The sequence below is a fragment of the Rhinopithecus roxellana genome, chromosome 12, assembly GCF_007565055.1.
Source record: "Rhinopithecus roxellana isolate Shanxi Qingling chromosome 12, ASM756505v1, whole genome shotgun sequence".
Classification (NCBI taxonomy): Eukaryota; Metazoa; Chordata; class Mammalia; order Primates; family Cercopithecidae; genus Rhinopithecus; species Rhinopithecus roxellana.
In genome coordinates, this window is record NC_044560.1 from 105,268,243 (window position 1) to 105,295,080 (window position 26,838).

A 26,838-nucleotide genomic window follows, 5' to 3' on the forward strand; every position below is an offset into this window, starting at 1 on the left:
TTTCTGTGCAAACTACTTTTATTTATAAGTAAAGTTTCCCTGTTTTGTTTATAAACATTAAACCAGTGCTGTGTGAAGGCACTTAATTGGGGAGAGGAGGGGCAGGGATCCTGGTAGAGACCAATGTTTCCCACCCAGACCCCAAGACTGCTGGGAGAGATGGAGTCAGTGGTGACCTCCGGAAATATCCAGTGGTGTGGTCGCCCATCCCAGGCTCTGCTGGGCAGGTGGGTGGCTTGCTGGGGGATGTGATGGTGGCAGTAGGCATGGGAGGCACTTTGGACGGGATCTGATTTGGCAAAAGGAAGTGGTTTCCTCTCCCCAGTGATTTCCAGCCCCTCCCGGACCTCCCAAGGCTAAGGCAGATTCCTAAACTTAAGGCTGGGGTCCTCCTTCTCCCCTGAACGTCCGGGAGAACAGAGAACCGGTGGCGAGGACCACCACCAGCAGGGTGAGGGGTGCAGATAAAGGCAGCAAAACACAGGGGGTGGTCTGCAGGGAAGGCGGATTGCTTGTTTCTGTCGGCCTCAGAAACCTCCTTCTATCCTGCTAGACTTTACTCCTTTGAGGCTTCACCCTGGGGAAGAGCTGGGGAGAGACAGGATCTTCAGACATCAGGAGCTCCCACCTCCTCATCCCACACGCAAATTCGCTGCCTGTCTCCATCCTCCCACCCCTTCCTAAGGGAACCTCTCAGCACTTCCCAAACTGCTCCAGAATCCAAGTTCTGTGTCACCTCCAAGAACCAGAGGGAAGCTTCCAATCAGAGCCTCCATTGATAAAATGGAATATTTCCAGTCTCTCCTAACTGCCACAAGGAGAAGCCCACCTCTCTCTAACACCTTGGCTGTCTTTTTGGGTCCCACTTCCATATTTAAAAAAGTCTCAGCCAGGAGCGGTAGCTCAAGCCTGTAATCCCAGGGCTTTGGGAGGCTGAGACAGGCGGATCACGAGGTCAGGAAATCGAGACCATCCTGGCTAACACAGTGAAACCCCGTCTCTACTAAAAAAACACAAAAAAAACTAGCCAGGCGAGGTGGCGGGCGCCTGTAGTCCCAGCTACTAGGGAGGCTGAGGCAGGAGAATGGCGTAAACCCGGGAGGTGGAACTTGCAGTGAGCTGAGATCCCGCCACTGCACTCCAGCCTGGGCGACAGACCGAGACTCTGTCTTAAAAAAAAACAACAAAAAAACAAAAAGACTCCCCTCTCAGGGCCGGGCGCGGTGGCTCACGCCTGTAATCCCAGCACTTTGGGAAGCTGAAGTGGGTGGATGACCTGAGCTCAGGAGTTCAAGACAAGCCTGGGCAACACGGAGAAAACCCGTCTCTACTAAAAATACAAAAAATTAGCTGGGCGTGGTGGTGCATGCCTGTAATCCTAGCTACTCAGGAGGCTGAGGCATGAGAATCACTTGAATCCGGGAGGCGGAGGTTGCAGTGAGCCGAGATCATGCCACTGCACTCCAGCCTGGGTGACAGGGCCCAGGTTGTGTCTCAAAAAACAAAACACACACACACACACACACACACACACAAATAAATAAATCTCCCCTCTCAGGAATGTAACGAAATCTTCCTTGTCTTCTCCCCTAATCCTAATAGACAATTTTCCTCAGTTATACTATAATTTTGCTAATGGATTTTTCCTCATTCTGCCCAGTACAGTGTAATAAAAGCTTCCTCTCCACCTGTTATATATATAAATATATATTTATATATAATATATATTTTTATAAAAATATTTTTATAAAATTTTTATAAATACATATAATTATATGTATTTTTTTTTTTTTTTTTTTGAGACGGAGTCTTGCTCTGTCGCCCGGGCTGGAGTGCAGTGGCCGGATCTCAGCTCACTGCAAGCTCTGCCTCCCGGGTTCACGCCATTCTCCTGCCTCAGCCTCCGGAGTAGCTGGGACTACAGGCGCCCGCCACCTCACCCGGCTAGTTTTTTGTATTTTTAGTAGAGACGGGGTTTCACCGGGTTAGCCAGGATGGTCTTGATCTCCTGACCTCGTGATCCGCCCGTCTCGGCCTCCCAAAGTGCTGGGATTACAGGCTTGAGCCACCGCGCCCGGCCTTAATTATATGTATTTTAAGACACAATCTCACTCTGTCACCCAGGCTGGACTGCAGTGGCACCATCAGGGCTCACTGCATCAGCCTCCTGATTAGCTGGGATTACAGGTGCCCACCACCACGTCCAGCTAATTTTTTTTTTTTTTTTTTTTGGTATTTTTAGTAGAGATGGAGTTTCACCATGTTGGTCAGGCTGGTCTCAAACTCCTGACCTCAGGAGATCCACCTGCCTCGGCCTCCCAAAGTGCTGGGATTACAGGTGTGAGCCACCTGGCCCAGCCCTCCATTTCCTTCTCGTACATTGCTGAATCCCCATGTCAGCCCTAGAGGTCCAGTCTTTTGCCCTCTCCCAGCCTTAATCTACAGTTCTTTAACTCAACCCACCATCATTCAAATGAGATTCTTCTTCGTCACTTCCCTTGGCTAAAATGGATTATTCTTTAACCTCTCCACCAATACAATCAGGGATGATAATAAAAACATTGGATTAAGCATAAACCAGTCAAATAACTAGTAAGGCAGCACTGGCCAGCACCCTACATCCTGATAGCTCTATAAAGGGCTCTTCCAGCCAGATGCGGTGGATCATGCCTGCAATCCCAGGACTTTGGGAGTCTGGGGCGGACAGGTCACCTGAGGTCAGGAGTTCAAGACCAATCTGGCCAACGTGCCAAAATCCTGTCTACTAAAAATACAAAAAAAAAAAAAAAAAAAAATTAGCTGTGTTTGGTGGCACGCGCCTGTCATCCCAGCTACTGTTGAGGCCAAGGAAGGAGAATCACTTGAGCCCTGGAGGCAGAGGTTGCAGTGAGCCCACATCTTATCACTGCACCCCAGTCTGGGTGACAAAGCAAGACTCCATCTCAAATAAATAAATAAAAATTGGCTGGCCGGGCACGATGACTCAAGCCTTGTAATCCCAGCACTTTGGGAGGCAGAGGTGGGTGGATCACGAGGTCAGGAGATCGAGACCATCCCAGCTAACACGGTGAAACCCTGTCTCTACTAAAAATACAAAAAATTAGCCAGGTGTGGTGGTGGGCGCCTGTAGTCCCAGCTACTTGGGAGGCTGAAGCAGGAGAATAGCGTGAACCCAGGAAGCGGAGCTTGCAGTGAGCCGAGATCAGCCACTGCACTCCAGCCTGGGCGACAGAGCAAGACTCCATCTCAAGAAAAAAAAAAATTGACTGGGCACGGTGGCTCATGCCTGTAATCCCAGCACTTTGGGAGACCGAGGCGGGAGGATCATCTGAAGTCAGGAGATCAAAACCAGCCTGGCCCACATGGTGAAACCACGTCTCTACTAAAAATACAAAAAGTAGCCGGGTGTGGTGGTGGTGGGCGCCTGTAATCCCAGGCAGGAGAACTGGTTGAGCCCAGGAGGTGGAGGTTACAGTGAGCAGAGATGGCGCCACTGCACTCCAGCCTGGGCGACAGAGCGAGACTCCGTCTCAGAAATAAATAAACAAAATTTAAAAATAAATAAAGAAATAATAGAAATTTAAAAATAAAATAAAGGGCTCTTCCTCAGTCTACTCCCCTAACTATAAGGGACCCTTACCCCCGACATTACTATCAAATAGAATGGACTCTTCCTCTCCTCTCCATGAACAATAATGAGCTTTTCTGACCTCCCTCGCCCAATATAACAGTTTGTCCCTGTCACCTCTTCTTTTTTCTGTGGGATCCCCCTTTTCCCCAACCGTTGGGACGTCCCCATGACATCCCCCCTGGGCTTACCCCGAAGTAGTTCCGCGGCACGTAGCCCTCCTGGCCGTGCAGCGCGGCCCACCACCAGTCGGTCTCCTCTGGCCCGTCCCTCCGCAGCACGGTGACCGACTCGCCCTCGCGGAAGGACAGCTCGTCCCCGAACTCGGCGCTGTAGTCCCAGAGAGCGTACACCGCCCCGCTGTTCATCAGCCCCATACTCTGCTCAACGTCTGAAACATGCCACGGAGGGGAAGGTGAGAACCTGGCCCAGGGGGTCCAAGAACGGGCCACGTGGGGACCAGGAGAGGCCCTGGAATTTGGCACCTGTCCCAGCAACCACCTGAAATCTTGTGTGTGCCCACGGCTGCGGATGGGAACAGGAGCTGGAGTCAGATGCCGGGACTGGCCGTCTTTGAGCATTCGAGGAAACTGGGGGAGGCATGCCATGGGCCACCCATTCCTGAGGCAGGGTCAGAGGCTCCCATTTCCTTTTTGTTTTTTTTTCTTTTTTCTTTTTTTTTTGAGATGGAGTTTCACTCTTGTCACCCAGCAGGAGTGCAATGGTGTGGCCTCATTGCAACCTCCACCTCCCGAGTTCGAGCGATTCTCCCACCTCAGCCTTCCAAGTAGCTGGGATTACAGGCGTGCACCACCACGCCTGGCCAATTTTTGTATTTTTTTTTTTTTTTTTTTTTGAGACGGAGTCTTGCTCTGTTGCCCAGGCTGGAGTGCAGTGGCGCGATCTCAGCTCACTGCAAGCTCCGCCTCCTGGGTTCACGCCATTCTCTCGCCCCAGCCTCCCGAGCAGCTGGGATTACAGGCGCCCACCACACGCCCGGCTAGTTTTTGTATTTTTAGTAGAGACGGGGTTTCACCGTGTTAGCCAGGATGGTCTCGATCTCCTGACCCCATGATCCGCCCGTCTCGGCCTCCCAAAGTGCTGGGATTACAGGCGTGAGCCACCGCGTCCGGCCAATTTTTGTATCTTTAGTAGAGACAGAGTTTCACCATGTTGGTCAGGCTGGTATCAAACTCCTGACCTCAAGTGATCCACCTGCCTCGGCCTCCCAAAATGTTGGGATTACAGGCGTGAGCCACCTGGCCCGGCCCTCCATTTCCTTCTTGTACATTGCTGAATCCCCGTGTCAACCCTAGCGGTCCAGTCTTTTGCCCTACCCTGGCACTTAGCTTAAATGGCACAGTCTCTAAGGAAGATTCACACCTTCCTTGAATGATAGGGTCCTTTAAATTGGCTCATGGACTGCCTCTTTCTTTGTTTTCTTTTCTTTTTGGAGACGGAGTATAGCTCTGTCGCCCAGGCTGGAGTGCAGTCGGGCGATTTTGGCTCACTGCAACCTCCACCTCCGGGTTCCAGCGGTTCTCCGGCCTCAGCCTCCCAAGTAGCTGGGACTACAGGTGCACGCTGCCACACCCGGCTAATTTTTAAAATATTTTTAGTAGAGATGGGGTTTCACCCTGTTGCCCAGGCTGGTTTGGAAATCCTGAGCTCAGTCAATCCGCCTGTCTCAAGCCTCCCAAAGTGCTAGGATTACAGGCATGAGTCACCGCGCCTGGCTTTCTTTTCTTTCTTTCTTTTTTTTTTCTTTTATTTCTTTTTTTTTTTTAATTTTATTTTGAGACAAGGTCTCACTCTGCCACCCAGGCTGCAGTAGTGCAGTGGTGAAATCAAACTCACTGCAGCCTCGAACTTCCAGATTCAAGAAATCCTCCTGCCTCAGCCTCCTCCTGATTCTTTATATTATTATTAAATATTTTGTAGGCCGGGCACAGTGGCTCACATCTATAATCACAGCACTTTGGGAGGCCAAGGCGGGCAGATCACCTGAGGTCAGGGGTTCGAGACCAACCTGCCAACACGGCAAAACCCCATCTCTACTACAAATACAAAACAAATGAAAATGCAAAAAAGTTAGCGGGATGTGGTGGCAAGTGCCTGTAATCCCAGTTACCAAGGAGCCTGAGGCAGGAGAATTGCTTTCACCCAGGAGGCAGAGGCTGCAGTGAGCTATGGTGCCATTGCACTCTAGCTTGGGTGATAGAGCAAGACTCTTGTCTCAATAAATAAATAAATAAAAATAAAAATAAAATATTTTGTAGAGGTCAGGCGTGGTGGCTCACACCTGAATCTTAGCACTTTGGGAGGCGAAGGCGGGCAGATTGCCTGAGCTCAAGATTTCGGGACCAGCCTGGGCAACGTGGCGAAACCCCATCTGTACTAAAAATACAAAAAATGACTTGGGCATGGTGGTGAGTACCTGTAGTCCCAGCTACTCGAGAGGCTGAGGCAGAAGAATTGCTTGAATCCAGGAGGTGGAGGTTGCAGTGAGCCGAGATTGAGCTACTGCACTCCAGCCTGGGCGACAGAGTGAGACTCAGTCTCAAAAATAATAATAATAATTAATAAATAAATATTTTGTAGAGACGGGGGGTCTCTACAATGTCCTGTAGCCCGATCAGGCTCAACTTTCAAATATATAATCCTCTGTCTCACCCATAAGTCCTAGGACCTGCCTCACTCCGATTCTCCATTAAGTTCCTCACCCACACCGAGACACAACTGGCTCCTCCAGGTGTGAAATGACCCTGTGCACAATCCCCGTGGCACAGCCTACTTCGCCCCACCCGTCGGGGAACTAGGTGATGCAGCCTGCCCCCTGGAGAGATAGGGTATAGCCTTGTGTCTTCCTACAAGCCCCTTTCCGGCAGCTGCAGCCTGCTCACCTGCCAGGAGTGTGGCAATGCCTCTCCCACAAGTGGCAGAGCCCACCTGCCCACAGCCCTATGCCAGGTGGATGGCAGGGTTGAAACGTTCAGCTCCTCACCCCTGAAGACGGGAAAGGTGAACAGACCAATCTTCACAGCCATTCTCCTCCCCAAAGGTGTCCAGCTCGCTCGCATAGCACAGTCTCCAAGTCCCCTTTTCCCTTAGGAGGGCACAGTCGCCCACCCCCGCAGGCGGTCCATCCCTCCTCCTCCGCAATCCTGCCAAGTGGTTGGTGCAGCCCACACACCCTCCTCTCCCTAATAGGGGGTAGTTGCGCCCCTCCCCGCTCCTGTACACCCGCCGGTACCCAGGCGCCAGCAGCCCTGCCTCGCACCTGCCAGGTAGGTGGCGCAGTCAGCATAACCCTCGCGGTAAGGGTCGCACTTCTCGAAGGCAGTGGCGCCGTCGCTGAGCGTGGTGGCGAAGATTGCAGCGCCATGCTGCACCAGCGCCATGCAGATGACTGTGTCGTTGCACGACGCCGCGCAGTGCAAGGGTGTCCTAGGCGTGGGGGTGGGGGTTGCAGGGAGCGATGCATGAGAGGCTGCGCGTCCGCCCACAGGGGACCCAGCCCACCGCGCGGGTCGGGGCTCACCAGCCGTGGCTGTCGGGGGAGTTGACATTGGCGCCCGCGGTGATGAGGAAGTCCACGATGGAGTAGTTGGCGCCGCAGATGGCGTTGTGCAGGGCAGTGATGCCCTCCTCGTTGGGCTGGCTCGGGTCGTTCATCTGAGTGCAGCAGGGGAGAGGAAAGGCTCAGTCCCGCGGTTGGCATCTGCGCCGCCCCCGCCGCGCCCACCTCCCGCTCAGCAGCGCTCACCTCCTTCACCGCCTGCTGCACCACCTCCAGCTCTCCGGTCAGCGCCGCGTCCAGGAGGAGCACCAGAGGGTTGAGGCGCGCGCGGCGAGCCTTGCGCGGGGAGCCCGCCTTCCGCAGCACGGAGCGCATCTCCTGGGGGACAGGGCGCAGAGGTTAGTGACTTGGAGGGATTGTTAGTATATCCACGACCCAGAGTAGGAAACAGAGGTCCAGGGACCTGTGGCACCCATCTAGACAGGGGTAGGACTGGGATTCCCTCGGGGTGGGGTGCTGGGGTGCCTTCCATCACCTCCTAGAGCCTCCAGTTCCCTGCCATAGACAGGGAATCCCGTGATTTGAGAATCTTGGGCCTTGAAACGTGAGAGAAAGCTGGGGGCCATGGGATTGGTGGCAAAGTAATTCTATCATTTCAAAACAATGATTGTGGAACCCAGTTATTCAATTCACACACAGTCTCACATTTCTTTTGTTAATGAATGCAATGAGGCACACGTGACAAAATCTTACCAGGTGTGTTCATTCCAGATGTTTGGAATTTGAGTATTTTATTATTCTTTGTGCTTTCTTTTTCTTTTCTTTCTTTCTTTCTTTTTTATTTTTTTATTTTTTTGATACGGAGTCTTGCACTGTCCCCAGGCTGGAGTGCAGTGCAGTGGTGTGATCTCAGCTCACTGCAACCTCCGCCCCCCAGGTTCAAGCAATTCTCCTGCCTCAGCCTCCTGAGCAGCTGGGATTACAGGCATGGGCCACCACGCCCGGCTAATTTTCATATTTTTAGTAGACACAGGGTTTCGCCATGTAGTCCAGGATGGTCTGGAACTCCTGACTTCAGGTGATCCACTCAAAAGTGCTGGGATTTTTTTTTTTTTTTTTTTTTTTTTTTAAGGCGGAGTCTCGCTCTATCACCCAGACTGGAGTTCAGTGGCCGGATCTCGGCTCACTGCAAACTCCGCCTCCCGGGTTTACGCCATTCTCCTGCCTCAGCCTCCCCAGTAGCTGGGACTACAGGCGCCCGCCACCTCGCCCGGCTAGTTTTTTGTATTTCTTAGTAGAGACGGGGTTTCACCGTGTTAGCCAGGATGGTCTCGATCTCCTGACCTCGTGATCCGCCCGCCTCGGCCTCCCAAAGTGCTGGGATTACAGGCTTGAGCCACCACGCCCGGCCCAAAAGTGCTAGGATTACAGGTCTGAGCCACTGCGCCCGGCCTCATGTGCTTTCTTATTTTTAATTTTCTTCCTGTAAGATTCCTTTATTCTGGGCTGGGCCAGCGCACACCCGTGGTCCCAGCTACTTGGGAGGCTGAGGCAGGAGGATTGTTTGAATGGAAGAGATGGAGGCTGCAGTGAGTCATGATCATGCCACTGCACTCTAGCCTGGGCAACACAGTGAGACCCAGTCTCAAAAGAAAAACAATGCATTTATTTATTCCAAGTGTGTGAGTCCGTGGCATTTGTGATTCTGGTCTTTGCTGTCAGTGATTTTAAGATTCTGGAATTCAGAGATCCCAACAGCCATGGAAACCAAAATTCCCAGATGCTCAGTTATTTCAAGTTTTCCAATATGTTGTGATTGCAGAAATGCTACGTTGTGCTATTTCAAATGGCTGAGGGGCCAGGACTTTGCAATCCCAAGATTCTATGGTTGAGAACTTTAATATTCTTCCATTAGAATTTTATTTTTATTTTTTTGGAGATAGAGTCTCACTCTGTCGCCCAGGCTGGAGTGCAGTGGCGCGATCTTGGTTCACAGCAAGCTCCGCCTCCCAGGTTCATGCCATTCTCCTGCCTCAGCCTCCCAAGTAGCTGGGACTACAGGTGCCCGCCACTACACCTGGCTATTTTGTATTTTTAGTAGAGATGGGGGTTTCACCGTGTTAACCAGGACGGTCTTGATCTCCTGACCTCGTGATCCACCCACCTCGGCCTCCCAAGGTGCTGGGATTACAGGTGTGAGCCACCATGCCTGGCCCAGAATTTCATTTTAAAAGACTAGAAGGAAATGCCTGGGTGTGGTGGCTCATGTGTGTAATCCCAGCACTTTGGGAGGCTGAGGAGAGTAGATCACCTGAGGTCAGGCAGGAGTTCAAGACCAGCCCAGCCAACATGGTGAAACCCCGTCTCTACTAAAAATACAAAAATTAGCTGGGCATGGTGGTACACGCCTGTAATCCCAGCTATTCAGGAGGCCGTGGCACGAGAATCACTTGAACCCGGGAGGCAGAGTTATAGTGAGCTGAGATGGCGCTATTGCACTCCAGCCTGGGTGACAGAGTGAGACTCCATCTCAAAAAAAAAAAAAAAAACACTAGAAGGAAATATTCAAAATGTTAATGATGGTTCTCTGTGAGTGGTGTGATTTTGTCCTCCTTCTTCTACTTTTATTTATTTTCCCCAAGCTCTCTATGTGTTGGTGTTATTTCTTTATAGTGGAAAGTGTTAATTTAAAATATAAATCTCAGCTGGGCACAGTGGCTCATGCCTGGTTTGAGACCAGCCTGGACAACATAGTGAGAACTGTCTCTACAAAAAATGTTAAACATTATCCAGGAGTGGTGGTGCATGCCTGTAGTCCCAGCCACGGGGGAGGCTGAGGCATGAGGATTGATTGAGTCCAGTAGGTGGAGGCCGCAGTGAGCCATGATCTTGCCACTGCACTCCAGCCTGGGCAACAGAGTGAGACTCTGTCTCAATAATAATAGTAATAACCCTCTATTACAACATATCAAACATATCAGTGCATGAATTTGTGATTTTATAATTCAAAATATGAGCATCTTTAATTGTCAGATTTGGTGACTTCAAGAATCGGTAATAATCAGTCCACGATACTAACTTTTTTTTTTTTTTTTTTTTTTAAGAGAAGAGGTTCCTTTTATTTTATTTTGAGACAGAGTTTCTCTCTGTTGCCCAGGCTGGAGTGCAGTGGCGTGATCTCGGCTCACTACAGTCTCTGCCTCCTAGGTTCAAGCAATTCTCCTGCCTGAGCCTCCCGAGTAGCTGGGATTATAGGCATGCACCACCAGGCCCAGCTAATTTTTGTATTTTTGGTAGAGACGGGATTTCACCATGTTGGCCAGGCTGGTCTTGAACTCCTGACCTCAAGTGATCCACTCGCCTTGGCCTCCTGAAGTGCTGGGATTACAGGCATGAGCCACCGTGCCTGGCCTAACTTTATAATTCTAAGATCCTGTCCAATCCTTTAAATGCTGTAGGGCTGTAAAATGTTACTATTCTAAGATGGTGACACTAGCGTTTGATTCTTACATTCTATGACTTTTTAAGTTTCTCTGTGGCCAGGACTTTGTGATTCTACAACGGGATGCTCAGCCATTTCAACATGCTGTCATTCTTCCCCTCTTGATTTCAAAATCCTCAGCCTCAAGGTTCCTTGCTTTTACTCTCAGGAGGGCCTGGGAATAGGCATTTTGGGGTGTCCACCTGACCCCTACTTCTCTGAGAAGTTATCTCTTCCCTCTGTTTACCCACACGGATTATTCAGGTCTGTTCCATGTGGCTTAAACTCTCTTCCCGGTCAAGATGCAGGGACCAAGATCAGCAGGAGACCATCCCCTGGTCCAATGGTGACAACAGTAAGAGCAGTTAACAGTTATGTGCCAGGTATTATACTAAGCACTACGTTAATGTATTTCATCTTGGCTGGGTGTGGTGGCTCATGCCTGAAATCCCAGCACTTTGGGAAGCCAGGGCAGGCAGATCACTTGAGGTCAGGAGTTCAAGCCAACATGGTGAAACCCCATCTCTACCAAAAATACAAAAAATAGCCAGGCGTGGTGGCATATGCCTGTAATCCCAGCTACTTGGGAGACTGACGCAGGAGAATCGCTTGAACCCAGGAGGTGGAGTCCCGCACTCAGCCAAGACTCACTTTTTGTTTATTTATTTATTTAGAGATGGAGTCTTGCTGTGTCACCCAGGCTGGAGTGCAGTGGCGCGATCTCGGCTCACTACAACCTCCGCCTCTGGGTTTAAGCGATTCTCCTGCCTCAGCCTCCTGAGTAGCTGGGATTACGGGCAAGCGCCAACACTCCTGGCTAATTTTTGTATTTTTTTTTACTAGAGACGGGGTTTCACCATGTTGGTCAGGCTGGACTCGAACCTCTGACCTCATGATCCGCCCACCTTAGCCTCCCAAAGTGCTGGGATTACAGGCATGAGCCACTGCACCGCTGAGACTCACTAGAGAGCCAAGCCAGGCACAGTGGCTCACGTCTCTAATCTCAGCACTTTGGAAGGCTGAGAGGCAGATCACTTGAGGTCAGGAGTTTGAGACCAGGGTGGCCAACACGGTGAAACCTCATCTCTACTAAAAATACAAAAATTAGCAAGGCGTGGTAGCACAGGCTTATAATCCCAGTTACTTGGGAAGCTAAGGCGGGAGGATGGCTTGAACCTGGGAGGTGGAGGTTGCAGTGAGCCGAGATCAAGCCACTGCACTCCAGCCCGAGTGATGGAGCAAGACTCTGCTTGAAAAAAAAAAAAAAAAAAAAAATAGAGGAGAGAGCAGAGCAAACACAAGAGACACAGAGACAAAAAGGGAGAGAAGAGAGGGTGACTGCTTTGATTCAGGCAAGACTTCTCAGTCCCAGAATGAACTCACTGTTGTGCCAAGACTCAGTCATGTCCAGGTGTAAGACTCAAGATTGCTGAAGGAATGCCCAGGGCAGGGCACAGGCACAGGTTATTGGAGAGAAGGAGCAGAGTACATCTCTATGTAGCCACAACTCCCAGATGGCCCTCCATATGCTCACACACAGCTATGCCTAAAGACTACATTTCCCAGCATCCCATTGCAATGGGGCTCCTGGCCAGTGGGAGCAGGCGGAGTGATGTGTGAACTCCCAGGTTCTGCCTGAAAGGGGAAAGCACACTTTCTCTTCTTCTCTCTTCCTGGCTGGAGGGCAGACTTGGTGACAGCCATCTAGGACCATGAGGGCAGGCTCACCCCCCGATGGATGGCAGAGCCCCAGGTAGATGGAGCCTGAGTCCTAACTCCAGTGAGCTGCCTACAGTCCTGAGCTGCAAACTCCTGGACTTTTACTCAAAAGAGGAGAAAACTTCGATCTCATCTAAGTCACTGTATTTGGGGGGCTCTTTGCTACAGCCCTTGGATCCACGTAGCAAACATACCCCAGTTTCCTCCTGTATTACTTACCATGCTCTGCGGCTGCTCTGGTGGGCTGCTCTGGGACGGGGCCGGGGGTGGAATGGGAGCTGGTGGGGCAGGAGCAGGAGGCCCTGCCCTGGCCTCAGATCCCTCAGTGATGGTGGACAGCTCTGGCTCCAGCCCCCCGGGCCCTGGCGCCCCATGGCGATGGAAGAGGCGGCTGATGATCTGCTGGTACTGTTTCTTGTGGGTAGGGGGCAGGGCCACGGCAGGGGCCTGCTCCATGGAGCCCCTGCGTTTGAGGGGCCGGGGAATTTCTGCCAGCACCCGTGCCACCTCCTCCAGCTCGGGCACTGACTGTGCCTCCGGTGGCAGTGCTGGCTGCAGCCTCGTGGGGCTGAGAGGCCTTGCTACAGTGCCTTCATCCACATCGCCAGCCTCCAGCACTGGGGTCAGCAGCCCCTCTATCTCCGGCTCAGGCTCCAGCTCGGTGGGGGGTTTGGGGGATCCTAGCCGGAACAAGAGCCCCATCAGAGGACACGTCCCCAGGAGACAGCCAAGACTCCCTCTCCACAACTTCCAGGACATACAACCAGCACATGATTTTCTGTGTGACCTCAAGGAAGTTCCTTGCCCTCTCTGGGCTACACTTTCTTTGGGCTGTGAATAATATACAGTTATGAAGCCTCCCATTTATTGAGCAGTTACTATATGCCTGGCACTTTACATGCCTACCTTACTGTAATCTCACCACTGCCTTATGAGGTAGACAGACTGCCATCTCCCTTTATTACTGAAAGGGAATCTGGACCTCAGAGAGGACAAGTCAGTTGCCCAAAGCCATGCAGTTGGGACTTGAACTCAGTTCTGGCTGACTCTAGAATCCACTACTACCAACCATGATAGATGTGACTTTCTGAGATCCTAAGAACTTCCTCTCCTAACATCTCAGGCAGAAAACTCCAGCAGGAAGTAGAATCCTGGTGTTTAATGATTTCTTCTCTGTCTTACTCACTCTGGCAGTAAAGCAAGTGGAAATAAAAATATGCATTATTGGCTGAGTGGAGTGGCTCATGCCTGTAATCCCAGAACTTTGGGAGGCCGAGGCAGACAGATCTCTTGAGGTCAGGAGTTTGAGACCAGCCTGGCCAACATGGTGAAACCCCGTCTCTACTAAAAATACAAAGAAAAAAAAGAAAAAGAGGCCAGGCGCGGTGGCTCAAGCCTGTAATCCCAGCACTTTGGGAGGCCGAGATGGGCGGATCACGAGGTCAGGAGATCGAGACCATCCTGGCTAACATGGTGAAACCCTGTCTCTACTAAAAAATACAAAAAACTAGCCAGGCGAGGTGGCAGGCGCCTGTAGTCCCAGCTACTCCGGAGGCTGAGGCAGGAGAATGGCATAAACCCGGGAGGCGGAGCTTGCAGTGAGCTGAGATCCGGCCACTGTACTCCAGCCTGGGTGACAGAGCAAGACTCCGTCTCCAAAAAAAAAAAGAAAAAGAAAAAGAAAATTTGCTGGGCGTGGTGGCACATGCCTGTAATTCCAGCTACTCGGGAGGCTGAGGCACAGGAATCACTTGAACCCAGGAGGCGGAGGTTGCAGTGAGCTGAGATTGCACCACTACACTCCAACCTGGGTGACAGAGTGAGATTCCATCTCTCTCTCTCTCTATACACACACACACACACACACACACACAACATTATGTATATAATGTATATATATTTATGTATAGTATGTATATATATATAAATAATACACACACACACACACACACACACATGTCTGGGCGTGGTAGCTCAAGCCTGTAATCCCAGCACTTTAGGAGGCCGAGGTGGGTGGATCACCTGAGGTCAGGGATTCAAGTCCAGCCTGGCCAACATGGCAAAACCTCGTCGCTACTAAAAATACAAAAAATTAGTTGGGTGTGGTGGTGCATGCCTGTAATCCCAGCTACTTGGGAAGCTGAGGCAGGAGAATCACTTGAACCTGGGAGGTGGAGGTTGCAGTGAGCTGAAATCTCGCCATTGCACTCCAGCCTGGGCAACAAGAGTGAAACGCCATCTCAAAAAAAAAAAAAAAAAACACACACACACACACACATACACATTATTTCATTGAATCCCCATCACAATTCTATAGGGTAGATACTATTAATCTCTCTTCACAGATGGGAAACAGAGGTTCAGACAAGTAATTTATCCTCAGTCACACAGCAAGTCAGCAGTGTTAGCCAGGATGGTCTTGATCTCCTGATCTTGTGATCCACCTGTCTCGGCCTCCCAAAATGCTGGGATTACGGGTGTGAGCCACTGCGCCCAGGCTTTTTTTTTTTTTTTTTTTTTTGTATTTTTTTGTATTTTTTAGTAGAGACAGGGTTTCACCGTGTTCGCCAGGATGGTCTCGATCTCCTGATCTTGTGATCCGCCCGCCTCGGCCTCCCAAAGTGCTGGGATTACAGGCGGGAGCCACCGCGCCCAGCCTTCTTTTGTGTTTTTGATAGAGATGGGATTTCGTCATGTTGGCCAGGCTAATCTCGAACTCCTGACCTCAAGTGATCTGCCCACTTCAGCCTCCCAAAGTGTTGGGATTACAGGTGTGAGCAACAGCACCTGGCCCATCAGGTGCTGTTTTAAGGACTTTATAGGAATTTAGTAACATATGTCAATAAGATAGATTCTATCACTATTTGCCTTTTTTTTTTTTGAGACAGAGTCTCGCTCTGTCACCCAGGCTGGAGTGCAGTGGTGCAATCTCAGTTCACTGCAACTTCCACCTCCCAAGTGATTCTACTGCCTCAGCCTCCTGAGTAGCTGCGACTACAGGCACCTGCAACCACACCCAGATAATTTTTGTATTTTTAGTAGAGACGGGGTTTCATCATATTGGCCAGGCTGGTCTCAAACTTCTGACTTTGTGATCCACCCGCCTTGGCCTCACTAAGTGCTGGGATTACAGGCGTGAGATACTGCGCCCGGCCCATTATTTGCCTTTTACACTTAAGAAAATTGAGGCCCAGAGAGGTTAAGTGACTTGCCCAAGGTCACACAGTGTAGAACAGGGCAGTCTGGCTTCAGGGTCCACACTTACTTTGCACTGTCCCTGACTCCTACTCAAATTCCCAAGCTCACCTGGCCTAGCTCTCTGCAGGGACAGTGCTTGTAAAGGGGCATTTGGCTGTGATCTCCCCGCCTCCCCAGGGCTGGTCTGGTCCCCCTGCCAATTTGTTCTCCCTTTACCCAGTCCTCTAGGGCCCTCATTGCTGACTCACCTTCGTTCACAGGGGGCCATGTCTGTTGGGGAGGCTGGGGGGCTGGGGTAGGGGGTTGGGGTTGTGGCTGGGGCTGTGGGGGCAGCTGGGGCTGTGGTTGTGGCTGGGGCTGTGGTTGTGGCTGGGGCTGGGGAGGCAGCTTAGGCAGGGGTGCTCTGGTGAAGAGGGGGGACCCAGGGAGCATGGCGCGGCTGGCTCCGTGCTCCCAGAAGGCATTCTGCAGCTTGAAGATCATGCTGAGGGGAATGGGACGCTGGCGCGGGGCCCCGCGGGGCTGGGGACTGGAGGGGGGCATGGGGATGCGGCTGACGGGCTGCCAGCTGCGAGGCAAAGTGCCTGACGGCCCCGCGGAGCCCAGCGAGCGGCGGTAGCTGCCCGTGTCGGAACGCCGGTCGCTGGCCAGAGGAGAGACCTTGTAATTGCGCGGCAGGGTGGCGCTGGTGAGGTTGTCCTGGGGAAGAGGGAAGGGAGAAGGGGATCGGTTGAGAGAGGGAAGGTGGAGGGGAGGGAGGGAGAGGAGGTGAGGGAAGCCCTGGGAGTGAGGGAGAAGAAAGGGTGAGGAAGGGGCAGAAACCCGGCTCAGTGAAGGGAGAGCGTGGGAAAGGGCGCCGAGACCCAGATCGCAGCCACCAGAGAGAGACTGGCAGTGACCCCGCTCCCCGACCCGGCTCCTCCTCGACCTTCCCCCGCCTCTCCTCCCCAGGCGTCGCCTCCTCACCTTGCCGGTGGCCCCCAGTCCATCCAGGCTGCTCTCCCTCCAAGGCAACAACTGCAGGCTCGGCGAGGCGGGCCGGGCGAAGACATCCAGGCCTATGGGGCGAGAATCGTCAGGGTCTGGGGGGCTGCCTCTCCTCTAGGTCCTCCACTCCCCGGGCCTCCACCACTCACGTTCATAGCTCGCTGTCTGCGAAGGCTTCTTCTCGTACGCCACGTCCAGGTCAGACTCGTTCCAGGCTTTCGGGGGCCGCCGGCGCAGTGTCAGGTCGTCTGGGGAGAAGTTTCCAGTGAGGATGAGATGGGAGGGGTGGCGAGCCCCGGATCCCTCCTCCCGCTTCGACCCCAGGTCGAAGTCGGGCCCCCGGGTTCACCTTGTGCGCGCAGAGGCGGGGCGAAGGCGCTACCGCCCGAGCCTAGCAGGGAGCTCCCGAAGGCGGACGCTGGCGCGTCGTAGGCGGTGGCAGGGGGGCGCGGTGAAGGCCCGCGCTCTGGGAAGAAGGCCTGGGGCCCCTCCGCCAGGGGGCTGCCACGGGGGGAGCCTGCGCGGCCCAGGAAGTCGAAAGGCGTGGGAGGACCCTGCTGGCGGAGCGGGCCTGGCCCGGGCCGCGGGGAGGGCGCACGGCCAAGGGAGCTGCCTGAGCCATCGAAGGCGCGGGGTCGGGGCGAGGGCGCGCGGTCCAAGCTGCCGTAGGCGTCCGGCTGCAGGTAGAGCGGAGTGCGTGGTGACGACGGCCGGCCCTTGGGGGACAGCGGGCTGTAGGGGTGCAGGGTTGGGGCACTCTCTGATCGTCCGAACGGGGTGTCTGCGCCATCGGCGGCCGCCTTCCGGGGGGACCCTCGGCTGCCAAAGGGCTCAGGGATCGAGCTGGAGCTGTACCGGGGCGGCTGTGGGGAGGCCAGAACATTGAGGGATGGATCAAAGAAGACATTAGTGGAAGGGTTGGTGTGTCTGAGGGGGTGTCAAGAGGGATCACTGGAGGTCAACCCAGAGGAGGCCGACCGACGATGGAAATTCAGGCACAGAGAGCTCAGGTGAGGAGTGGTGGGGAGACAGCCGTGGCTAGCCCATTACGCTATGTCGCCTTTATGCCGCTTAGGTAAACGTCTGTTTCCTTCCGATGGTCCTGTTACATGTCCACCTCCACTGGTTTCTTTCTTTTCTTTTCTTTCTTTTCTTTCTTTCTTTCTTTCTTTCTTTCTTTCTTTCTTTCTTTCTTTCTTTCTTTCTTTCTTTCTTTCTTTCTTTCTTTCTTTCTTTCTTTCTTTCTTTCTCTTTATTCCTTCCTTCCTTCCTCTCTCTCTCTCTCTCTCTTTTTTTTTTCTTTCCTTGGCTCACTGCAGCCTCGACCTCCCTGACTTAGTGTGATCCTCCCACCTCAGCCTCCTGAGTAGCTGGGATTACAGGCACGCACCACCACACCAGGCTAACTTTTGTATTTTTAGTAGCTACAGGGTTTCGCCATGTTAGCCAGGTTGGTCTTGAACTCCTGACCTCAAGTGATCCGCCTGCCTCCCAAAGTGCTGAGATTACAGGCGTGAGCCACCGTGCCCGGCCAGATTTTTAAAAAATTATTTGTAGAGGCTGGTCTCGAACTCTTAGGCTCAAGCAATTCTCTCGCCTCGGCCTTCCAAAATGTTGGGATTCCAGGCCTGAGCCATCGCGCCTGGCCTGGTCCCCTTTTTTCAAGTTCCCTTGAAGAGCCCACAACCTGCGTAACTATGGGGCAATCTTGCCTGAAATCCAGGCCTCTGGTCTGGGGTCTGGAGAGAAGCTGGCTTTGGAGATCAAGACGGGAACCAGGCTTACCCTAGAAGGGGGTCCGGCTTGCGGGCCAGGAGGCGCGGGAGAGTCTGACCACAGCGACTCCAGCTGCTTGGTCAGTTCATCCACCTTGGCCGCCGCCGTGTCCAGCTCCATCTGCTTCAGATCCATGTGTTTCATGGCCAGCGCTGGGGAGGCAGGAGTGGAGGTAAGGACCAGGCCTCCTGGCAGGGGCCGGCCTCAGCACCACCCCCCCACCCCCCCACCCCCCGCTGCCGAGGACCCCGCCCCGCCAGCCCCCCTCCTACTCCAGCTCACACTGGAAGTTCATGTCCAGAAAGTCCCGCGCGCTCTGGAATGCCTCGCTGTCCATGGTGCCGGCCGGAGCGGGCGCCTGCATGGTGGGGAGAGAGGGAGCCGGCTAAGACCCCGCCCCTCTAGACTCCGCCCTCAGGGAGCCAGGGGCCGTCAGGAGCGGGACAACGCCTTAACTCAGTTCCTTCCCCCGGAAGCCCTTTACCCTTTCACCTCCCCAGCTGGGAAATGCCAACTCCTCCAAAGCCAAGTCCATGCGCCACGGAGAAGTCCAAACCCAGTCTAAAGGCTCCGGATAATTCACTTTCTCTCTTCTTTTTTTTAAGACGGACTCTCGCTCTGTCACCCGGGCAATGACGCGATCTCGGCTCACTGCAACCTCCACCTCCCAGGTTCAAGCGATTCTCCTGCCTAGCTGGGACTACAAGCGCGTGCCATTACGCCCGGCTAATTTTTGTAGTTCTGGGATTATAGGAGTGAGTCACCGCGCCCGGCGGTGTCCATCTATCTCTTTATCTCAGTCCTAAGAAGACCTGAATCGCTCTTTGAACAATTATCTATTGATCGCCTACAATGTGCCGGTAAACAGGATGAAATAACTATGAATTACTGAATGTTTACAAGGGACCAGCACTGTGCTAGATCCTGTTTTTTTTTTGTTTGTTTGTTTGCTTTTTGTTTTCTGTTTTAATAATAATACTGCTGTCTGCTGTGTACTAGAACCCATGCCTACTGCTTGGGATATAATGTAGTAAATGTAGTAAAAACAACAACCGCCGGGCGCGGTGGCTCACGCCTGTAATCCCAGTACTTTGGGAGGCCCAGGTGGGCAGATCACGAGGTCAGGAGATTGAGACCATCCTGGCTAACACAGTGAAACCCAGTCTCTACTAAAAAGACAAAAAAGTAGCCGGGCGTGGTGACCCAAGCCTGTAGTCCTAGCTAGTCAGGAGGCTGAGGCAGGAGAATGGCGTGAACCCGGGAGGCGGAGCTTGCACAGAGCCTTGGCGACAGTGCGAGACTCTGTCTAGAAAGAAAAGAAAAGAAAGAAAGAAAGAGACAGAGAGAGAGAGAGGAAGGAAGGAAGGAAGGAAGGAAGGAAGGAAGGAAGGAAGGAAGGAAGGAAGGAAGGAAGGATTAAAAAAAAATACACAACAATAACCAGCCAGGCTCAGTGGCTCGTGCCTGTAACCCCAGCACTTTGGGAGGATGAGGTGGATGGATCGCTTGAGGCCAGGAGTTTGAGACCAGCCTGGCCAATATGGTGAAACCCCGTCTCTACCAAAAATACAAACGTTAGCTGGGCATGGTGGCATTTGCCTGTAATCCCAGCTACTCAGGAGGCTGAGGCACAAGACTCACTTGAACCTGGGAGGCACAGGTTGCAGTGAGTATAGATTGTGCCACTGCACTCCAGCCTGGGTGACAGAGCGAGGCTCTATTAAAAAATAATAATTATTATTATTGAGAGGCCACTCCCTTCTAGAGTGGTAAGAAATGATGTGCACTCAAAGCTTCATTCAATAGTCAAAACCACCCTAGCAGGCAAGAAAGCATGGCTCAGAAACATATGTTCAAGGTCACCCTGCAAGAAGTTGGTAGTTATGGGTTTCACACCCAGATCTAACTTATTCTGGGTCATCTCCACCAGATTAGACGGGTCCCAGAGGGAAGCGACTGCTCAGCTTCCTTTCCTTGGGGTCCCCATCCAGTGGGAGGTCTGGCTCTCACTGACCCATTGTTAGCAAGAGGAACAGGGAGGTGGCCAGGGGCGGAGGGGTAGCTGTGGTCACTGGCCCAGTGGGAGGGAGCTAGGCCACTAGGAACCGGTCAGGCCAGCACCTTCTCTATCCCCATGCTAGCCACCACGCCCACCAGCTCTGCAACCACCCTGCTGCATCCACCGCTTAGCTCTGGCGGTACAGGCAGCAGGGCAGGCTGGGTCATGCTGATACCTGCCTCTGTCTGGAAAGTCGAAGGAACAGAACCTGTTCAAGCTGGTGGCTCATTTGGATGAACAGGGAGTGTGTGAATTTGGGCACTGAGTCCTCTCCACTCACTGGGCCTCAGTCTCCCCAACAGTGAAAGGAGGCAAATCACTTTTTTTTTTTTTTTTGAGACAGGGTCTCACTCTGTCACCCAGGCTGCAACTGTGACTCACTGCAGCCTCTTGACCTCCCAGCTCAAGTGGTCCTCCCACTTCAGCCTCCTAAGTAGCTGAGACTATAGGTACAGGCTCGCGCTACCACAGCTAGCCAATTTTTTAAAAAAATTTTGTAGAGACAGGGGTCTCACTTTGTTGCTCAGGCTGGTTTTGAACTCCTGGGCTCAAGCAATCCTCCCGCCTCAGCCTCCCAAAGTGCTGAGATTACAGGCATGAGCCACCACACCTGGCCAAACCAGCTATTCTGAAAGGCCCCTTTAATCTCTATGAGCCCTAGACTCTGAAACTGTAAGAACCTTAGGACTGTAACTAAAGTTCTTTTGAAACAGAGCCTTGCTCTGTCGCCCAGCCTGGAATGCAGTGGCACAACCTCGGCTCACTGCAAGCTCCGCCTTCCGGGTTCACATCATTCTCCTGCCTCAGCCTCCCCAGTAGCTGGGACTACAGGAGACCACCACCTCGCCGGGCTAATTTTTTGTATTTTAGAGACGGGGTTTCACCATGTTAGCCAGGACGGTCTCCATCTCCTGACCTCGTGATCCACCCTCCTCAGCCTACCAAAGTGCTGGGATTACAGGCGTGAACCACCACACCCAGCCCGACTGTAACTAAAGTTCTACAGAGCCTAAACCCCTCAGCTAAAGAGCCTATTGTTGGAAAGCTCTGAGTCCAAGATTCTATGTTTGGAACATTCTAGAATTCTCCCATTTGTCTAACCCAGAATTCTGAGTCTTTCTGTACCACATTCTACCTAACCCAGGATTGCACTGCCCTGGAAGTCTAGATGGATGGTATAGTGGGGCTGGTAAAAGCACGAGTAAGAAGTCAGACTTCAAGAATTCAAATCTGAGGGCCGGGCATGGTAGCTTCCACCTGTAATGCTTGCACTGTGGGAGGCTGAGGTGGGAGGACTGCTTAAGGCCAGGAGTTCAAGACCAACCTGGGCAACACAGTGAGACCCCATTTCTTAAAAAATTTTTTAAAAAAAGAATCAAATAATCAAATCTGGCAGCACCACCATCCAACCCTGACCAGAGTACCTCAGTTTCCTAATCTGTAAAATGGGGATAAATAACAGTTCACCTCATAGGACTATTGTAAGAATCCACCTGGTCAGAAGGTGCAGGAAGAATTCAGGGCTCTGAGAATTCAGACCTTAGGAAGAAGAGACTACAGGAATCAAAACTCAGGCATTTAGAATTTCAGAGATACACAAACAATACTTTGTTAACTGTCTGTTAAAATAGATAAATGAGCAAGTCTGTGCAGCCTCCAATGCCAGCATTCCCGCAGTAAGTTACTCTTTTTTTCTTTTTTTTCCGTAGAGACTTGGTCTCTCTTGCGCCTGTGCTTAGGCTGGTCTCGAACTCCTAGCCTCATGGGATCCTCCCCGGCTCGATCTCCCAAAGTATTGGGATTACAGTCGTGAGCCACGGCGCCATGATCCCCAAATTTCCAAGATTCTCAGATTCCATGCTGACATCCTCTGGGTCTAAAGAAATGCCAACCCTGGGTGTGGGGCTGTGGCTGGGACAGGCGATGGGGACGTCGGAGCCACCAGGGGGCGGTCACACCCCAACCCCCGCCAGGAGGGCGGACTGCGCCTGAGCTCAGGCCGGGGGAATGCGCAGCGGGTCCAGGCAGGTGCTGTACATCCCGCGGCGAGGGAGCGGGGCCGGGCGGGATACAAGGGCGGGGCGCGGGGGTGGCGCGGGCGGTGTATCTGTTCCCAGGCCTCTGCCCCTGACCTCCGCCTCCGAGTCCTCTCCCCTGGGCTCCCCTCCAGCTCTAGCTCCAGGCTCTCCCGCGGGCTCCCGTCCAGCCGCAGGTACTCTCCCCTGGGCTCCTCTCTCCGCTCCACCCCTGGCTCTCCTTCCCTGGCCTCCTCTGCACCCCAGCCAGGTTCTTTAGGGCTAAGGATCCTGTGGACTTCCTGGAGGAGTCATCTTCAGTAGGAACCGGGTCAGAGAGCCAGACTGAGCTGGGAACAGCCAGGGTGGACTCCTACATCCCTGTCGGGTCACACTGAATCTGGGAGAGGCTCCACTGTCTCTGGGACTCGGTTTCCTCCTTTGTGGACGTCTGTAGAATGGGCTACGGCCTTTCCTGCTCTAAGCCTCTACTGGGGCTTGTTATTTAGCTTCTCTGTGCCTGTTTCCTCGTGTGGACCGTGGGAGGAATTAATACCTTCACCTCAAAGGGGTATGAGGATTGAGTGACATTTATAAGCCGTGATTAAAACAATGCAGTGCGCGAAATAAAGTTCACATATACAGGATTCATAATTACCAGATGTCTTTGGCTGTCTATTATAACACAGGGTCTGGCAACAGAGTGAGGGGTCAAGACTCAATGTAATTTTTTTCCCCCTAAAAGGGTCCTTTCAACTCTTTCTGAGATCATACAAGCCCTGAGTTTTGACACCCAGGGTCTCAACTTCCTGAGCGCTTGCCTCTCAGAGTCCTCAATTCCACCTGTACATTCCTTAGTCTGGCCAGTGATCACTCTCAGTCACTTAGGGATAGGGGGCTGGGAGAGCCCTGGGAGATTCCAGACAGAAGCTGGCAAAAGCCCAGGGTGTGAGCAATATCCACCCTCCAGCCTCCGTTTCTCCATTTGTAAAGAGGAGTCCTTCCTTGGGGTCAGCAAACCTTATTCAAAGGGAAACCCCTCTGCCACCCAAGACTCCTCTAGACAATGAGAGCTTTCCTACCTACCTACCAGCTCTGGGCTTGGCACACCAGAGCCCTGTCTTGGCAGCCACGGTTATTATTTTTAATTTCATTTCAGGCTATCATCAAATGTCCTTCAAGCCCAGACATTGGGAAACACCCATCTCATCAGATGCCCGCCTCCCCCATTCTGTTTTTAATCCCCCCTCTTAGGACGCATGGGGGTGGAGAGAAGGGGGAGACAGACAGAGGGAGGTGCCTGGTCCTGCCCTCCCCCCGGCCTCAAGGACAGACAGACACCTCCAGAATTAGCCTCTGTCCCTCCCTTATCTCCCACAATACCTCAGGTCAGACAGATGGGTGTAGAGGTGACATTTCTCACCTCAGGGTCAGGGCAAGGAGCCCTGAGGCAGAAGGTTAGTCAGAAAATCTGGCTGGGGCGGAGAGAATCCGGTCCTCCAGAGAGCTGCAGAAGGAGGAGGCAGAATCCTGACCCCACAAACTGCTGCCTGTGTGAGCTCCAAGCCTCAGTTTACCCCTTCCTCTCCGTGTAATGGTTAAATGCTCGGCTACGCAAACCTCCCAGAATCCAACAGCCGCTTTCCGGAATTCTGCCCTGGGTTCTAGAACTACCTATATAAACCCAGCTGTTTCCCACCCCATAAAGCAATAGGGGAGCCCACCTCCGCCAGGGGGTGCCCTAGGGCGGATGTCCCTTCTCTGGTTAGGCAGGTCTGACGCCCAGGTTAATGACATGTTGGGTTCGCTCAGCGGCACAGAGGAGGTTGGCGATCTGCCTCGGTGTTTTCTCTCCTCCCCCGCCCCCATCCCCGAGTCGAAAAGTCGGGGGAGAGCCGGGACACAGCCTCTGGAGGGACTCCGGGTACCTGTCATGCTCCACTTCAGGAACCCAGGCTCCACTATCCCTGCCCCACCCTTAATTCTGCTCAGAGACCTAGAAGATCGGTGGAGACAGTAGCTTGAGGGTGGCAGGGGGTCACCCATTCCACCCTGAGTCCCACCAGTTTGAGCCTCTCATTTCTCACCAACACTCGGGGATTCGAATCCCTATACTACCCAAAGACTCGGCTTCCTAGAGCCCTCCCAGTTCGAGAGACTCAGGAATTCCAGCTCCAAAGTCTCCCCGGGATGAAGGGGTCGAATCCCTCCATTCCAAGAATTCAGGCATCCGAACCCGCTTTCCTTCCCTCCAGTAAAATAGGTATCAGAGTTTCCTTCTAAGGATCCAGGTGTCGGCGCGCCCCAAATTCCGCCCTGGGACCTGGCGTCCAAGTCCCCTCCCAATCCTCCCAGGAACGCGGGTGTTGGGCTCTTTCAGGGCCTCTGGTCCCCAGGAGGGTGAAACTCACGGATCTGGGCAGATCCTGGCACCGGGGGGCTTCCTCCGGCTCGGGCTTCGGCTTCGGGGAGCGGAGAACGGGGCGGGGCAGGAGCTGGGAACAGGTTAGACGACGTGACTTGGGCTGGAGGGAGGCGGGTCCCGGAGGGGAGGGGGAGCCGAGGTCGTCTCGAGCACCTTGGGACTTGTAGTCCGGGAGTGATAGGACGTAGCCCGAGACGATACCATTTGGATTCACCCAGAGTCCATTTCACAGACAGGAAGGGCGAGGCCCAGAAGCCGAGAGCGACCTGGCCGGGGAGATACAGCAGAGCCGAGAGGCCTGCCTCGCTGTGGCTGCGGGAGACTGACTCCTGAGCCCTTGCTCCACCCCTTCAGGCGCAGTTTCCCTTTTCCTGATCAGTATCCCCCCGGGTCTCTCTGAGCCCGAATCTCCCCGTCGATAAAAAGTGCGGATTGGATCTTTAAAGGATGTCCTAGCAAGAGTTCAAAATCTTAGTTTGGACTACAACCCCCAGCAGCCTCCGCGACCGACCTCGGGCGACTCTTTTCCTCGGGTCCTCTGGGAATTGTAGTCCTGGAGCCCGCAGGGGCAGCACCCCGTAGTCTCTCTCGCCCACGCGAAGGGAACCGTCTGGAGATCCCGGGGAGGGGAAATATTTCCCCTTTCCCTTGACCCTCCCTCCGCTCTGGAAAGCCTCTCCCACCTGGATAGAAGTGGTGCCCCAATTCTGGAGTAGGATCCTAAATCTTGGCAGAGGGGGCGGGAAGTGGCGCTGACACACCGGCCAGGAATGCAGTCGGGTCACCCTGTCTAGCCACCTTCCCGCGGCTCCAACCGCCGCCCAACGCGGGGCGGTCCCACTGGGAAGGGACGTGGGTGCGTCCCCCAAATCTGCGTCCACGTGCGGCTGTTTACACGCGCCCTGGGGCAGGGAGGAGTGGCCGATCAGGTCCCTTCCTGAAAGTCATCGAGGCTTCCCATGCATGAGACTAAACCCCCGAGGGCATCTACAAGTCCCATTTGATCCACAAGCGCTACACCGTGCTCAGCACCACTCCACGCGTGTCACGCTCCTGGGTCCGAGGCTCCTCCCTCAAGAACCACAAGCTCCTCCCCCTATGTTTCCCGCTCCCCCGGAGTTCAGAAGCCCCGCCCCCTGGCTGGAACTTCACTGAAGCCCTCCGGACGGATTGCCCCTATTTCTCCATTTTCCCGCTTCTCCCAGTCAAGTTCTGAACTTCCGAGGCATCTGGACCTCCCCGGAAGGCATTTAACACAGAAAGCACAGCCCTGCTAACTAGGATTCTTACCTATCTCTTTAAGAATTTCAGACCAATCGACCGTCCTGTCTCTTTAAGACTTAGGAAGAGCAGTGTGGCTGCCCCTTTAAGGAGGCTTTGCAACAAACCATATTGGACAGACGATGGGGGCGACCCATCGGGACCCGATGGGCCTCTGACTCCAGCACAACAACGAATCAGCGGCTTTCGGGAATACATTTATCCGAAAAAGACTTCTTCCTCGGTTTTCTGATCTGCACACGTGGAAATTTCCCCCAGTTCTTCCTGCAGAATGGGAGTCGAGCGATACCTACCCCCGCGCTCCCGCACCAGTTGGGCGCTCCCGGATGAGGCCGTACCCCTTTGGATCCACGTGGTCTGCAACTGGGTGTGAGCAGCCCGGGCTACTGGGTCGCCTGTGGTGTGGGTCCCGGGATGGAGGAGCCCCAGGCCGGCGGTGAGCGTGCGTGTTGACGGGGTGCGGAGGGTGCGCTGGTGGGAGGAGAAAGGGGCGCCCGGGAAGGTTCGGGCCGAAAAGGAGGCGTCCCTGGAAGCAGGACTTGGGGAGAGCGTGCATTCCCAGTGGGCGAACGAGAATACGAACGGAGAGAGGGTTATCTTGTGGGGGGCTATCCGTGGAGAGCAAGGCGCCCCCAGGGGTCGGATCGGTGAAGTTGAGGTCGCCTCTGGGGAAAAGGTGGGCAGAAAGGAGGAACCAGGTTGAGGGGACTGGAGTGCTCACGAGGTTAAGACCAACGGACCGATAGGCG

The 26,838-nt window shown here is 53.4% G+C and overlaps 2 protein-coding genes across 7 annotated transcripts in view; one reads left to right on the plus strand and one right to left on the minus strand.

The window, feature by feature from the left end:
* On the minus strand, positions 1-26,168 carry PPP1R13L (protein phosphatase 1 regulatory subunit 13 like). Of its 5 annotated transcripts, XM_030941965.1 has the most exons (14): positions 25,492-25,790; positions 24,795-24,878; positions 18,592-18,667; positions 18,319-18,461; positions 16,883-17,396; positions 16,683-16,781; positions 16,513-16,604; positions 15,795-16,245; positions 12,568-13,028; positions 7,395-7,526; positions 7,170-7,303; positions 6,909-7,075; positions 3,820-4,019; positions 1-588 (listed from the first exon to the last, which is right to left on the minus strand). In XM_030941965.1, exons 3-14 carry the CDS (start codon positions 18,644-18,646, stop codon positions 550-552), a joined length of 2,487 nt encoding a protein of 828 aa, XP_030797825.1. In that variant the 5' UTR covers positions 18,647-18,667; positions 24,795-24,878; positions 25,492-25,790; the 3' UTR covers positions 1-549. The 5 variants fall into 5 exon arrangements, with proteins under 5 accessions (XP_030797825.1, XP_030797826.1, XP_030797827.1 ...); XM_030941966.1 differs by lacking the exons at positions 24,795-24,878; positions 25,492-25,790 and adding an exon at positions 26,099-26,168; XM_030941967.1 differs by lacking the exon at positions 24,795-24,878 and having other exon boundaries at positions 25,492-25,791.
* The window catches only part of CD3EAP (CD3e molecule associated protein), a 4,515-nt gene continuing 3,692 nt past the window's right edge, over positions 26,016-26,838 (plus strand). Inside the window, exon 1 of one of the 2 annotated variants that reach the window (XM_010377482.2) lies at positions 26,016-26,525. In XM_010377482.2, coding sequence (XP_010375784.1) covers positions 26,504-26,525 — 22 coding nt within the window. In that variant the 5' untranslated portion in view covers positions 26,016-26,503. Of the gene's footprint in view, positions 26,532-26,838 lie in introns of both variants that reach the window. The other variant, XM_010377481.2, reaches the window with a different exon arrangement.

Excerpts from the sequence above, each read along its gene's own strand:
- PPP1R13L (XM_030941963.1), bottom strand. The coding sequence starts at position 18,844 with ATGGACTTGGCTTTGGAGGAGTTGGCATTTCCCAGCTGGGGAGGTGAA. Across the intron at positions 16,605-16,682 it reads GCAGACAGCGAGCTATGAAC|GCCTGGATGTCTTCGCCCGG; the intron begins GTGAGTGGTGGA and ends CTCGCCCCATAG. Across the intron at positions 589-3,819 it reads TGCCGCGGAACTACTTCGGG|CTCTTCCCCAGGGTGAAGCC; the intron begins GTAAGCCCAGGG and ends GTCTCTCCCCAG.